The following is a 13,214-nucleotide window of genomic DNA, read 5'->3' on the forward strand; positions in this document are numbered from 1 at the left end:
GCTCTGCTGGGGCAGTATTTTGTGCTGCTCTGTGGTAATTGCTTCTGCTGGGGCAGTGTTTTGTACTGCACTGTGGTATTTGGCTCTGCTGGGGCAGTATTTTGTGCTGCACTATGGTATTTGATTCGGATGGGCAGTATTTTGTGCTGCACTGTGATATTTGGTTCTGCTGGGATGGTATTTTGTGCTGCACTGTGGTATTTGGTTCTGCTGGGGCAGCATATTGTGCTGCAGTGATATTTGCTTCTGCTGGGACGGTATTTTGTGCTGCACTATGGTACTGCAGGCCTTGACTAGTTCTTTTTTTTCCCCAAGGCTACTTTAAAGGGGTTCTGCACTTTGTTTAAACTGATGATCTATCCTCTGGATAGATCATCAGCATCTCATCAGCGGGGGTCCAACACCCGGGACCCCCGCCGATCAGCTGTTTGAGAAGGCAGCGGCGCTCCAGGAGCGCCGCAGCCTTCCCACTGTTTACCGCAGGCTCAGTGACGTCACGACTAGTATCAACTAGCCTGGGCGGGGCTAAGCTCCATTCAAGTGAACAGAGCTTAGCCCCGCCCAGGCCAGTTGATACTAGTCGTTACGTCACTGGGCCAGCGGTAAACAATGAGAGAAGGCCACAGTGCTGCTGGAGCGTCGCTGCCTTCTCAAACAGCTGATCGGCGGGGGTCCCGGGTGTCGGACCCCCGCTGATCAGATGTTGATGATCTATCCAGAGGATAGATCATCACTTTAAACAAAGTGCAGAACCCCTTTAAGTATCCAGTCCGCCAATGAACCCAATAAAACTTTTTCTGGGCTTTTAATACTGATGACCTATCCTCGGGATATCAGATTGGTGGGCTCTGACACCCGGCCGATCAGCTGTATGAGGAGACACTGCGCACAGCATGCACGTGACGTCTCCCTTCTCTCTTCCTGCTTGCCACTGCTTTGCCATAGACCTAGCAGCAGGAAGAGAGACGGGAGACGGCACGTGCATGCTGTGCGCACCGTCTCCTCATACTGCTGATCGTTGGGGGTGCGGGTGTCGGGCCCCCGAAGATCTGATACCGATGACCTAGGTCAAGTGAGAGAGCTCAAAGGACCCCTTTAATTAGTTAAAGCTTATGGCAACTCCTCCACTTTTCATTTGCGCAAGTTATGATCAGTCCCCACATGATAGATCCGCAAAAAACGCTAATGTGAAAGTAGCCTAACAGCAAGCAATTATCTTGAAGGGACAGTCCCTTCCCGATAATTGCTTGCTCGGTCAAGGCATTTAAATGCACCTTTAGGCCTCCTATAAGGTTGGGCCTAGAGTGTGTGTATTTGGATTAGAGACTACTAGCCCGCCTGGAACCAGGGCTGATGGGAGTCTTCTCAACGCGTGTACAAATAACAGGAAGCTCTAAAATAACACTCTGATGCACTATGCAAAGCACTGTTGCCTCCACAGCTGCACTTCCTTCACCATTCCATGGCAGGGGAGAAGTAATGTGCAGCTATCTACACAGACTGATGAGCACGATTATATAGATCACTATACGGATCACGTACCGTATGCGTTTAAGACGGTTTGTCCATTCAGGGACAAAGGCGCCCTAACGGGACATATGGATGCAAGTGGGAACGGGTGTCCCCTACCCATTTTCCTATTGTTAAAAAGTTTAAATTAGGGCTCATGCACACGACAAGAATAGGCATTTCATTTATGGATGGCCCGTTCTGTATCCGCACAAAGGCGTACCGCAAAGCACGCTGAGGTAGTGTGCCCGAGCCCTTAAAAAGTAAAATCGTGACATGTGAACATTCCCTTACTAGGTTGCTGGCTCTTCAGCAGGCACTGTGCAATACTACATTTCCCTGCCAAAATGGTGGCACACAGATGACCACCAGGAGACCAACAGCCATGTTTATAAGGGTCAGCGTTGCCTCACCTGATGCTCAGGCTACACGCTATGTTCATGACTGGCTTTACTGTATAGACTTGGTAAAGACTACAAAACCAAGCCTGGGTGTGGAGTCGGCCACAAAACCCATAGTAAAACCAGAATAGTCAACACATGAGGGCGCCCGCTACTCTGATATCAGGAGGGTCAGAAGGAGGAACGTTTTTCACGGACACAGAAATACATGTGACCAGGAAAAAGTACAGCAAAAAAAACAACGACTGACAGTCATTTTTTTTTAAATTATAGAAAATTTTACATTGCTTCCTGAGACATTACTTATGTCAATCTGCTACACAAACCATAATTCTAGTGTCACAGGAATTCCCTGCCTTTTACTGGCTGACCGCCGGTCTAATTAGGGAGCCAAAACTATACATCAGAGGGAAAATGAGCTGAAAATAGTAAGGTTCGGATCCCTGGAATGCCTGTGTCAGGGTAAATGTAAGACACAAGCTCTTTTCCAGCGTATGATATTCTTTTTTTTTAATATAAATATATATATATATATATATATTTATTTTATATGGACAGAAGTATTGGGACATGAACACACCACACCTACAGGAGCGGTTATGACATCCCATTTTAAATCCACAGACATTGATATGGAGCTGGGTCCTCCTTTGCAGCTAAAATTGCTTACACTCTTCTGGGAAGGTTTTCTACAAGATTTTGGAGGGTACCTGGGAATTTTTGCCCACTGATTCAGAAGAGCATCTGTGGGGTCTGACAAGGATGATGGGCAAGAGGGCCTGGCTCCAATCTCTGTTTTAGATCATCCCAAAGGTGTTGGATGGCATTGAGGTCAGGGCTCTCTGTGGCCAGTCAGGTTCTTCTACACCAGACTCTCCACCATGCCTTTATGGACTTTGCTTTGTGCACTGGGGCACAGTCATGCTGGAACAGAAAAGGGCATTCCCCAAAATGTCCCCACAAAGCTGGAATCATACAATTGTCCAATATGTCTGAAATGTTAAGCTTTCCCTTCACTCGAACGAAGAGGGTCTTTTACTAAATGATATACGCCAGTTTTATGGTGTATATCTGTTGCCGATTGCGGCGCAAAGGTTATTTGCGCCGCAATCTGTGACATTTCCCCATTCATGCCAAGTCTAAAAAAGGAGGCGTTGTGCAGAAGAAATGGTCTAAATGTAAGCCAGCAAAAAAGCTGGTGTAGATTTAGACCGGCGATGGATGCACCAAAATTATGTAGAGGCCTGCACCTCTCCATAACTTCAGCGGATCCACCACCAGCGAGCTATTAAGACCGGTGTCTAAAATGCTGGTCTTAATAAGTGATCTTCTAAGGGTGTAGGCCTACCCTTAAAAACAAACCCACTGCATGATCTTTCCCCCCCCCACCAAACTTTACAGTTGGCGCAACACAGTCAGGCAAGGTTCTCCTGACTTTCGCCAAACCCAGACTCATCCATCAGACTGCACGATAGAGAAGTGTAATGCATCACACCACAGAACACGTTTCCACTGCTCCGGTCCAGTGGTGGCGTGCCTAAGGCTACTTTCACACTAGCGTTCGGAGCGGGTCCGTCTGATGTTTCATCAGACGGATCCGCTCCTATAATGCAGACGTTTGCATCCGTTCAGAACGGATCCGTCTGCATTATAACTTAGAAAAATTTCTAAGTGTGAAAGTAGCCTGAGCGGATCCGTTCAGACTTTACATTGAAAGTCAATGGGGGACGGATCCGCTTGAAGATTGAGCCATATGGTGTCATCTTCAAGCGGATCCGTCCCCATTGACTTCCATTATAAGTCTGGACGGATCCGCTCGCCTCCGCACGGCCAGGCGGACACCCGAACGCTGCTTGCAGCGTTCAGATGTCCACTCACTGAGCGGAGCGGAGGCTGAGCGCTGGCAGACGGATGCATTCTCAGTGGATCCGCCTCCACTGAGAATGCATTAGGGCCAGACGGCTGCGTTCAGGGCCGCTTGTGAGCCCCTTCAAACGGAGCTCATGAGCGGACACCTGAACGCAGGTGTGAAAGTAGCTTTACACCACTCCATTCGAAGCAACTGCTCGGCCAAGGACCTATGTCATAAAGCTCCTGGCGCACAGTTTTTGTGCTGATGTTAATGGCAGGAGGTTTGGACTCTCATGGGGTCAGCAGAGCGTCAGTGACTTTTCCCACCGTACACCTCACTCTATAACTTCACGTGGTCTACAAATTCATGAGTTGCTGTGGTTTCTGAATGCTTCCACTCAGTAATAATACCTCTCGTAGTTGATGAAGAGTATTTAGGAGGGTAGACATTTCAGGAACTGACTTGAGGCAGTGGTGGCATCCTATAACAGGACTAGGGCTGCAGCTAACGATTATTTCAATAGTTGATTAGTTGTTGATAATTTCGATTAATCAGGAAAAAACATCAAAATTACAAAAAAAAGGGGTTTATATGAATTTACTTGAAAAAGTATGTTCAAAGGCCATATTAAAACAATTTTAGGACTTACATAATTATAAAAATTTCGCATGTCCACATGGTCAGGGCTTAGGATAGCTCTCTTCTTACACGCTATGTTACCTGTTACATACTAGCCTGATTACCTGGCTGAGCTATGGGGGGGCATCTGTGGATAGATGGCAATGGTATGGGGGGGCATCTGTGGATAGATGACAATGGTATGGGGGGGCATCTGTGGATAGATGGCAATGGTATGGGGGGGCATCTGTGGATAGATGGCAATGGTATGGGGGGGCATCTGTGGATAGATGGCAATGGTATGGGGGGGCATCTGTGGATAGATGGCAATGGTATGGGGGGGCATCTGTGGATAGATGGCAATGGTATGGGGGGGCATCTGTGGATAGATGGCAATGGTATGGGGGGGCATCTGTGGATAGATGGCAATGGTATGGGGGGGCATCTGTGGATAGATGGCAATGGTATGGGGGGGCATCTGTGGATAGATGGCAATGGTATGGGGGGGCATCTGTGGATAGATGGCAATGGTATGGGGGGGCATCTGTGGATAGATGGCAATGATATGGGGGGCATCTGTGGATAGATGGCAATGGTATGGGGGGCATCTGTGGATAGATGGCAATGGTATGGGGGGCATCTGTGGATAGATGGCAATGGTATGGGGGGGCATCTGTGGATAGATGGCAATGGTATGGGGGGCATCTGTGGATAGATGGCAATGGTATGGGGGGGCATCTGTGATAGATGGCAATGGTATGGGGGGGCATCTGTAGATGGCAATGGTATGGGGACCATCTGTAGATGGCAATGGTATGGGGACCATCTGTAGATGGCAATGGTATGGGGACCATCTGTAGATGGCAATGGTATGGGGACCATCTGTAGATGGCAATGGTATGGGGACCATCTGTAGATGGCAATGGTATGGGGACCATCTGTAGATGGCAATGGTATGGGGACCATCTGTAGATGGCAATGGTATGGGGACCATCTGTAGATGGCAATGGTATGGGGACCATCTGTAGATGGCAATGGTATGGGGACCATCTGTAGATGGCAATGGTATGGGGACCATCTGTAGATGGCAACGGTATGGGGACCATCTGTAGATGGCAACGGTATGGGGACCATCTGTAGATGGCAACGGTATGGGGACCATCTGTAGATGGCAACGGTATGGGGACCATCTGTAGATGGCAACGGTATGGGGACCATCTGTAGATGGCAACGGTATGGGGACCATCTGTAGATGGCAACGGTATGGGGACCATCTGTAGATGGCAATGGTATGGGGACCATCTGTAGATGGCAATGGTATGGGGACCATCTGTAGATGGCAATGGTATGGGGACCATCTGTAGATGGCAACGGTATGGGGACCATCTGTAGATGGCAACGGTATGGGGACCATCTGTAGATGGCAATGGTATGGGGACCATCTGTAGATGGCAATGGTATGGGGACCATCTGTAGATGGCAATGGTATGGGGACCATCTGTAGATGGCAATGGTATGGGGACCATCTGTAGATGGCAATGGTATGGGGACCATCTGTAGATGGCAATGGTATGGGGACCATCTGTAGATGGCAATGGTATGGGGACCATCTGTAGATGGCAATGGTATGGGGGGGATCTGCGGATGACACATGTGTCATCCACAACTCCCCCCCATAACAGTGTCCCTGTGTAGTGATTGTGAATGACCGCCAATACAGGGGTGGGGGCTGGCATTTCGGTTTTGTAATAGCAGCGGGGCCCGATGCAGTCACTGTAGTCGGGTGGCGGCGGCAGCGTAACTCACTACATCATGCGCCTGCACGTTCATAAAGTGGGAGGAGCAGGCGCGTGACGTAGTGAGTTACACTGCTGCCGCCGCCCGGTCTCCTGCCTGCTACGAAGTGTATTAGTAAGTTTCACACGCTGCCACATGCATAGCAACAAATCGGCCGATTATTCGATAACGGGAATCGTTGACAACGAATCAAGTTATCGAATATTATCGATAATGTCGATTAATCGTTGCAACCCTAAACAGGACCCCGCTTGAATTCAGTGAGCGCTTTAGAACAAGGGGTTCTGTCACAAGTGTTTTGTAAAGCACGATGGCTCAGTGGTTAACACTGGGGTCCTAGGTTTGAATCCGACCAAGGATAACATCTGCATGGAGTTTGTATGTTCTCCCCGTGTTTGTGTGGGTTTTCTCCGGGTACTCCGGTTTCCTCCCACACTCCAAAGACATACTGATAGGAAAGTTAGCTTGTGAGCCCCATTGAGGACAGTCTGATTCTAATGTCTGTAAAGTGCTGCGGAATAAAGGCTGCATGGTTAGGGGCTGGAATTTATACACCTGTGGCAATGGAACTGAAGGAAACATCTGATTAATAGCAATGTCCCAAATATTTGGTCAATTCAATGCCTATAGCTAAGGCCATGTTTACATCAGCGTTGTTCACGGTATCTGGCATAGCTGGATACCACTATGCACCGCTGCATCTCCATTCACTATAATGGGATCCGGCTGCTTTCGAGCATTTATGCCGTTTTTTGGCCGGGCATGTGGCATTTTTTGTCCGGTTATACATGCTGGTTACAGTGAACTCAGTCAGTCCGATCCTCTGCTGGAACAGACCTCCAGGGTTCACAATGCAGATAAATAGAACAGTGATATTTTAGTGTATATACGTGTCCGTACATATGTGTCCGTGTATACGTCTGTACATTCAGGAAGCTGCTGAAGTTCCAGGACCTTGACTGCGTTCATTTCTTATCAATCTGTGACGTTCTTACATCATCTCCAACTTATATTGCTATGGGCATCCACCATAACACAGGACGTACCCACACGCCCGAAGCCGCCGTTTACAGCAGGGTGGAGTAATAATGATGGTGTTATAAAAGACGATTGCTTCCTCAACAGCCGGCTTGATGCCTGTAACACAACTTTATGTGTGCTGGACACCTCCTTCCCAGAACTCATTAGCAACCCATCACTGACCAAACCGCACACCGACATGAAAACAGTTTGTAAAAGACATGAAATGTTAGGGCGCAGTTCCATATTCCATACATATGTGCTCACCTTAGCTGGGACTGTAACTTTATAGCCTTGCTGATGAAGTCTTCCCATGTCGGATAACTGGCCTAAAAAATAAAAATACGGGTACATAAACACACATTCAAGGTATCTGTGTGAATGAACTGTAAAGAACAGCCAAGCATCTGAGGTAAGTTAATAGCGATTAGTCCTCATGCACACGCAAAACACGGATCTGCAAATTACGTATACTGTCCATGTACATTCTGCAATTTTCTCCCTGCCATGAGTAAAAATGGCTATTCTTCTACCATAAAGTGTCCAAAATAATGTGCGGAATAGCCAAAAGGAAGCGGACGACACACTGATGACATATATGCGCTGACTTTTTTTTTTTTTGTTGAACCAATACAAATGTAAGAGCGGATGACCTGAAAAAATAAAATAAAAAATGGATCAGAAGCAGATGCCAAATGTGGCCATGAGGCCTTATTCTGCATTGGCCACTGCTGTGTTAGGCTACTTTCACACTTGCGTTCAGAGCGGATCCGTCTGGGGTCTGCCCAGACGGATCCGCTCCTATAATGCAGACGATGGGATCCGTTCAGAACGGATCCGTCTGTATTATATTGTAGAAAAAATTCTAAGTGTGAAAGTAGCTTCAGACGGATCCCTCCAGACTTTACATTGAAAGTCAATGGGGGACGGATCCGTTTGAAAATTGAGCCATATTGTGTCAAATTCAAACGGATCCGTCCCCATTGACTTACATTGTAAGTCTGGACGGATCAGTTTGCCTCCTCACGGCCAGGTGGACACCCGAACGCTGCAAGCAGCGTTCAGGTGTCCGCTTGCTGAGCGGAGGCCAAACGGTGCCAGACTGATGCATTCTGAGCGGATCTGCATCCACTCAGAATGCATTAGGGCTGGACGGATGCGTTTGGGGCCGCTTGTGAGAGCCTTTAAACGGAACTCACAAGCGGAGCCCCGAATGCTAATGTGAAAGTAGCCTTACCCCTAATGTTTACAATGCCCAGCAGCTCCCTGTTAGAGGGACTATAGTTCAGTAAGTGAAACTGAAAGCTCTGGGATCCCGGTGTGTAAAAATGCAGTAGAAGATACCCTCACAGCATTGTGCAGGCAGGACTTTTGGCTCTGCTTCAAAAATCTTCCTCTATGGGGCCCGTGGGCTCCGTTACACGGCGAATCCGTCCTTTCCGTTCTCCTGCTCCTTTAACGGAGCAGGAGACCGGAAAGGCTGAAAGCCGATGTGAACTCGAGTTTAGATGTTAGAAAAAGTGTTAACTTCCAGTGACTATACTGAACAGTTGTTAAAATAATCTTTAAAGGGGCTGTCCCATCTGGACGTTTATGGCATATCGACAGGTGGGGGCGCCACCTCTGGGACCTGCTCCTATCTGAGGAACAGGCTCTGCTGTGAATGAAGAGCATGCTGCCCAGTCTCTGCTATTTTCGGAAGCCCCATAGCAGTGAATGGAGAAAACTGCGTACGTGCGGCTCGCTCTCCATTCACGGTGGAGTCCTGTTGTTGAGATACTAAAGCCAATATGTCACAGTATTAAACATTTTTGTACATACTCTCCCAAACCTGAAATAATTCCAAAACCAGCAAGTCATCGCCCACATCATCAAAAATAAGTTTCATAAGTTCTGTGTTTCCTTAGAAAATTGCAACAGAAGTTGCCCAATCTGTAAGATTCTTACTAAAAAAGCAAAGCCAAGATGGGCAGTGGTGTCATACTGTCACATGAATGTACCAGACACAGCTGAAAACCAGTTACTGGCATAAATTGTATAATTGCTCTGAGTATTTGTCCTTTATAGACCTTATTTATAATGGAAAGTTTTAATAAAAGGGGTTTGACAACAATTTTTTTTTTTTCTGATGATCTCCCCTCTGGGGGTCGGACACCCACTGATCAGATGTTTGAGAAGGCAGCGCCACTCTCTGTAGAACTGTGGCCTTCCCCAGTTTTGCCTAGGTCATGTGATATTACAGTTATCGGTCACATGGCCCAGGAGCAGCTCAGTCCCATTGAATTGAATGGGAAGGGTCTTAGGCATAACCTTCTCTTGGTGTGACCCCTTATGGTCCAAATAAAATAGTCATACATTATACAAGTAAAATGAAGTGCCAAAATAATCATGCTAATAACAGTCACCTAAAGGGGTGGTCCGGCCTAATTGACCAAAAATAAAAAAAATTATGGCCAGCATCAGTGTGCTGAATTTTTTTTTAAAAATCCCCTCACTTAACTTTCCAGACGAGCTCCATTCCAGTGAAGCGGCTTCCGCAGTTCTTGCCAGACTGGAATGGAGGAGTGAGGGCAGAGACCCCTGTCACAACCTCTGCAGCCAATCAACGGCGAGGTGTACACAAAAACCATTTAAACCAGGGAAGCTGCCTTTCCATAGGCTTGAACACTAAATGCACTCAGGAAGTCTAGGATATCAAGATTGGTGGTGAAGCTGTATATACAGTCAGGTCCATAAATATTCGGACATAGACACAATTGTAACATTTTTTTGCTCTATACACCACCACAATGGATTTGAAATGAAACAAACAAGATGTGTTTTAACTGCAGACTGTCAGCTTTAATTTGAGGGCATTTACATCCAAATCAGGTGAACGGTGTAGGAATTACAACAGTTTGCATATGTGCCTCCCAACTGTTAAGGAACCAAAAGTAATGGGACAATTGGCCTCTCACCTGTTCCGTGGCCAGGTATGTGTTATTCCCTCATTATCCAAATTACAATGAGCAGATAAAAGGTCCAGAGTTCATTTCATTTCAAGTGTGCTATTTGCACTTGGAATCTGTTGCTGTCAACTCTCAAGATGAGATCCAAAGATCTGTCACCATCAGTGAAGCAAGCCATGATCAGAGAGATGGCAAAAACATTAGGCGTGGCCAAAACAACTGTTTGGAACATTCTTAAAAAGAAGGAACGCACCGGTGAGCTCAGAAACACCAAAAGACCCGGAAGACCACGGAAAACAACTGTGGTGGATGACTAATTTTTTCCCTGGTGAAGAAAACACCCTTCACAACAGTTGGCCAGATCAAGAACACTCTCCAGGAGGTAGGTGTATGTGTGTCAAAGTCAACAATCAAGAGAAGGTGAATACAGAGGGTTCACCACAAGATGTAAACCATTGGTGAGCCTCAAAAACAGAAAGGCCAGATTAGAGTTTGCCAAACAACATCCAAAAAATGCCTTCACAGTTCTGGAACAACATCCTATGGACAGATGAGACCAAGATCAACTTGTACCAGAGTGATGGGAAGAGAAGAGCATGGAGAAGGAAAGGAACTGCTCATGATCCTAATCATACCACCTCATCAGTGAAGCATGGTGGTGGTAGTGTCATGGCGTGAGCATGTATGGCTGCCAATGGAACTGGTTCTCTTGTATTTATTGATGATGTGACTGCTGACAAAAGCAGAAGGATGAATTCTGAAGTGTTTCGGGCAATATTATCGGCTCATATTCAGCCAAATGCTTCAGAACTCATTGGACGGCTCTTCACCGTGCAGATGGACAATGACCTAAAGCATACTGCAAAAGCAACCAAAGAGTTTTCTAAGGGAAAGAAGTGGAATGTTATGCAATGGCCAAGTCAATCACCTGACCTGAATCCGATTGAGCATGCATTTCACTTGCTGAAGACAAAACTGAAGGGAAAATGCCCCAAGAACAAGCAGGAACTGAAGACAGTTGCAGTAGAGGCCCGGCAGAGCATCACCAGAGATGAAACCCATCGTCTGGTGAGGTCTATGCGTTCCAGACTTCAGGCTGTAATTGACTGCAAAGGATTTGCAACCAAGAATTAAAAAGTGAAAGTTTGAGTTCTGGTTATTATTCTGTCCCATTACTTTTGGTCCCTTAACAAGTGGGAGGCACATATGCAAACTGTTGTCATTCCTACACCGTTCACCTGATTTGGATGTAAATGCCCTCAAATTAAAGCTGACAGTCTGCAGTTAAAGCACATCTTGTTAATTTCATTTCAAATCCATTGTGGTGGTGTATAGAACCAAACATGTTAGAATTGTGTCGATGTCCCAATATTTATGGACCTGACTGTACTACAACCATATGGGTACGTCGTGGTCGTGATGTGGTTAAGAATTAAAGCATCTCATTTCACAATAGAAGTCAATGGGGAAATAGGTTTCCGAGATAGACTTTGCACTTTCCAACTTGTGATGTGTGCGGTCGACTGCTCATAAAACATGGCCACTCGCTTGCGACTATATAGTTAATCAACCATTTGCGGTATAATTTTAACATATGTATCACTATTTGAAGTTAATCAGAATGCTAAAGAATCAAAAAAAACTGTTCAAACTGTCCAAAAAACACAGCCTAAAAGCATGGTTATACACACTGAGGCCGCAGGCGTTTCCTGACCAAAGCATGACCGCGACACGACTAAAAGTACATCCACATGGGAAGGATACTCTGCAGACTTGTATGTGTGGCAAATCCCATGCGTTTTACAGTACCAACAAAGCAGATTTGAGGTTAGGCTACTTTCACACTAGCGTTTAAGTTTTCCGGTATTGAGTTCCGTCATAGGGGCTCAATACAGGAAAATAAACGCTTAAATTTTGTCCCTATTCATTGTCAATGGATACAAAACTGAACAGAACGGAATGCTCCAAAATGCATTCCGTTCCGTTTAGTTGCGTTCCCATACCGGAGAGCAAACCGCAACATGTTGTATTTTGCTTTCCGTCCTGGGATGCGGATGAAAGACGGATTCTGCATTACCCCAATGTAAGTCAATGGGGACAGATCTGTTTTCTCTGACAATAGAAAACGGATCCGTCCCCGATTGACTTTCAATGGCATTAATAACGGATCCGTCTTGGCAATGCTAAAGATAATACAACCGGATCATTTCATAACGGATGCAGACGGTTGTATTTAGAGGTGAGCGAATTTCATATTTTGAAATTCGTTCACACTTCGTTTGTCGGTAAAAGGTGAATTGCGCTATGCATTCTGATTCTGTTATTCATTCCGTCATAATAGAAGTCTATGGCCTGCATAACGGAGACGTCATGTTTCCGTTATGCAGAAGAGGACTCCCCAGCATAACGGAAAAGGGACGGATCTGTTTTGCAGCCCACAGACTTCCATTATGACGGAATGAATAACGGAATGCCTCTAAAAGCATTTCGTTATAGAATTGCGTTATGGTACGGGATAACGGCATCCATAACGCAATGAACCTTTTACCAACAAAGTGTGAACGAATTTCATAAGCGTAATTCGCTCATCTCTAGTTGTAGTATTAGTAACGGAAGCGTTTTTGCTGAACCCTGCCAGATCCAGTAAAAACGCCAGTATGAAAGCAGCCTTAAAGGGGTAAAGCTGTGGACCTATCGTAGGGATCAATATCTGCTCATCATGGGGTCCGACTCCGGGACCCCCACCAATCAGCTGCTTAAAGGGGTCAAGGCGTTTGTGTAAGCGCTGCTTCCTCTTAAAAGTTCACCTGCGCGTTGTCTCCTTAAGCTGCGGTGACACAAAATTACAACTGCTCCATTCCATTCAAGTGAGCGCCACAACCCCTTCAAAGAGCAGATTGGCGGAGGTTTTGGCAGTCGCCCGGCTGATCTGATATCGATTACCTATCCTGAGGATAGCTCATTAATATTCCTTCACTGCACAACTGTCATCCATATGCAGCAAAAAAAATAAAAATACAGCGTGACAATTTATTCCACCGCAGATTTCATCCTTTGCAATGTATACAA

At 46.2% G+C, this 13,214-nt stretch overlaps 1 protein-coding gene across 3 annotated transcripts in view; it reads right to left on the reverse strand.

The window, feature by feature from the left end:
* LOC122942572 (protein MTSS 1-like) overlaps positions 1–13,214 on the reverse strand; it is a 135,044-nt gene that overhangs the window by 83,692 nt on the left and 38,138 nt on the right. For all 3 annotated transcript variants that reach the window (XM_044300231.1, XM_044300230.1, XM_044300232.1), the window contains exon 2: positions 7,465–7,526. In XM_044300231.1, the coding sequence (XP_044156166.1) occupies positions 7,465–7,526 (62 nt within the window). The remainder of the gene's footprint in view (positions 1–7,464; positions 7,527–13,214) is intronic.

The sequence above is a fragment of the Bufo gargarizans genome, chromosome 6, assembly GCF_014858855.1.
Source record: "Bufo gargarizans isolate SCDJY-AF-19 chromosome 6, ASM1485885v1, whole genome shotgun sequence".
NCBI classification, from domain to species: Eukaryota; Metazoa; Chordata; class Amphibia; order Anura; family Bufonidae; genus Bufo; species Bufo gargarizans.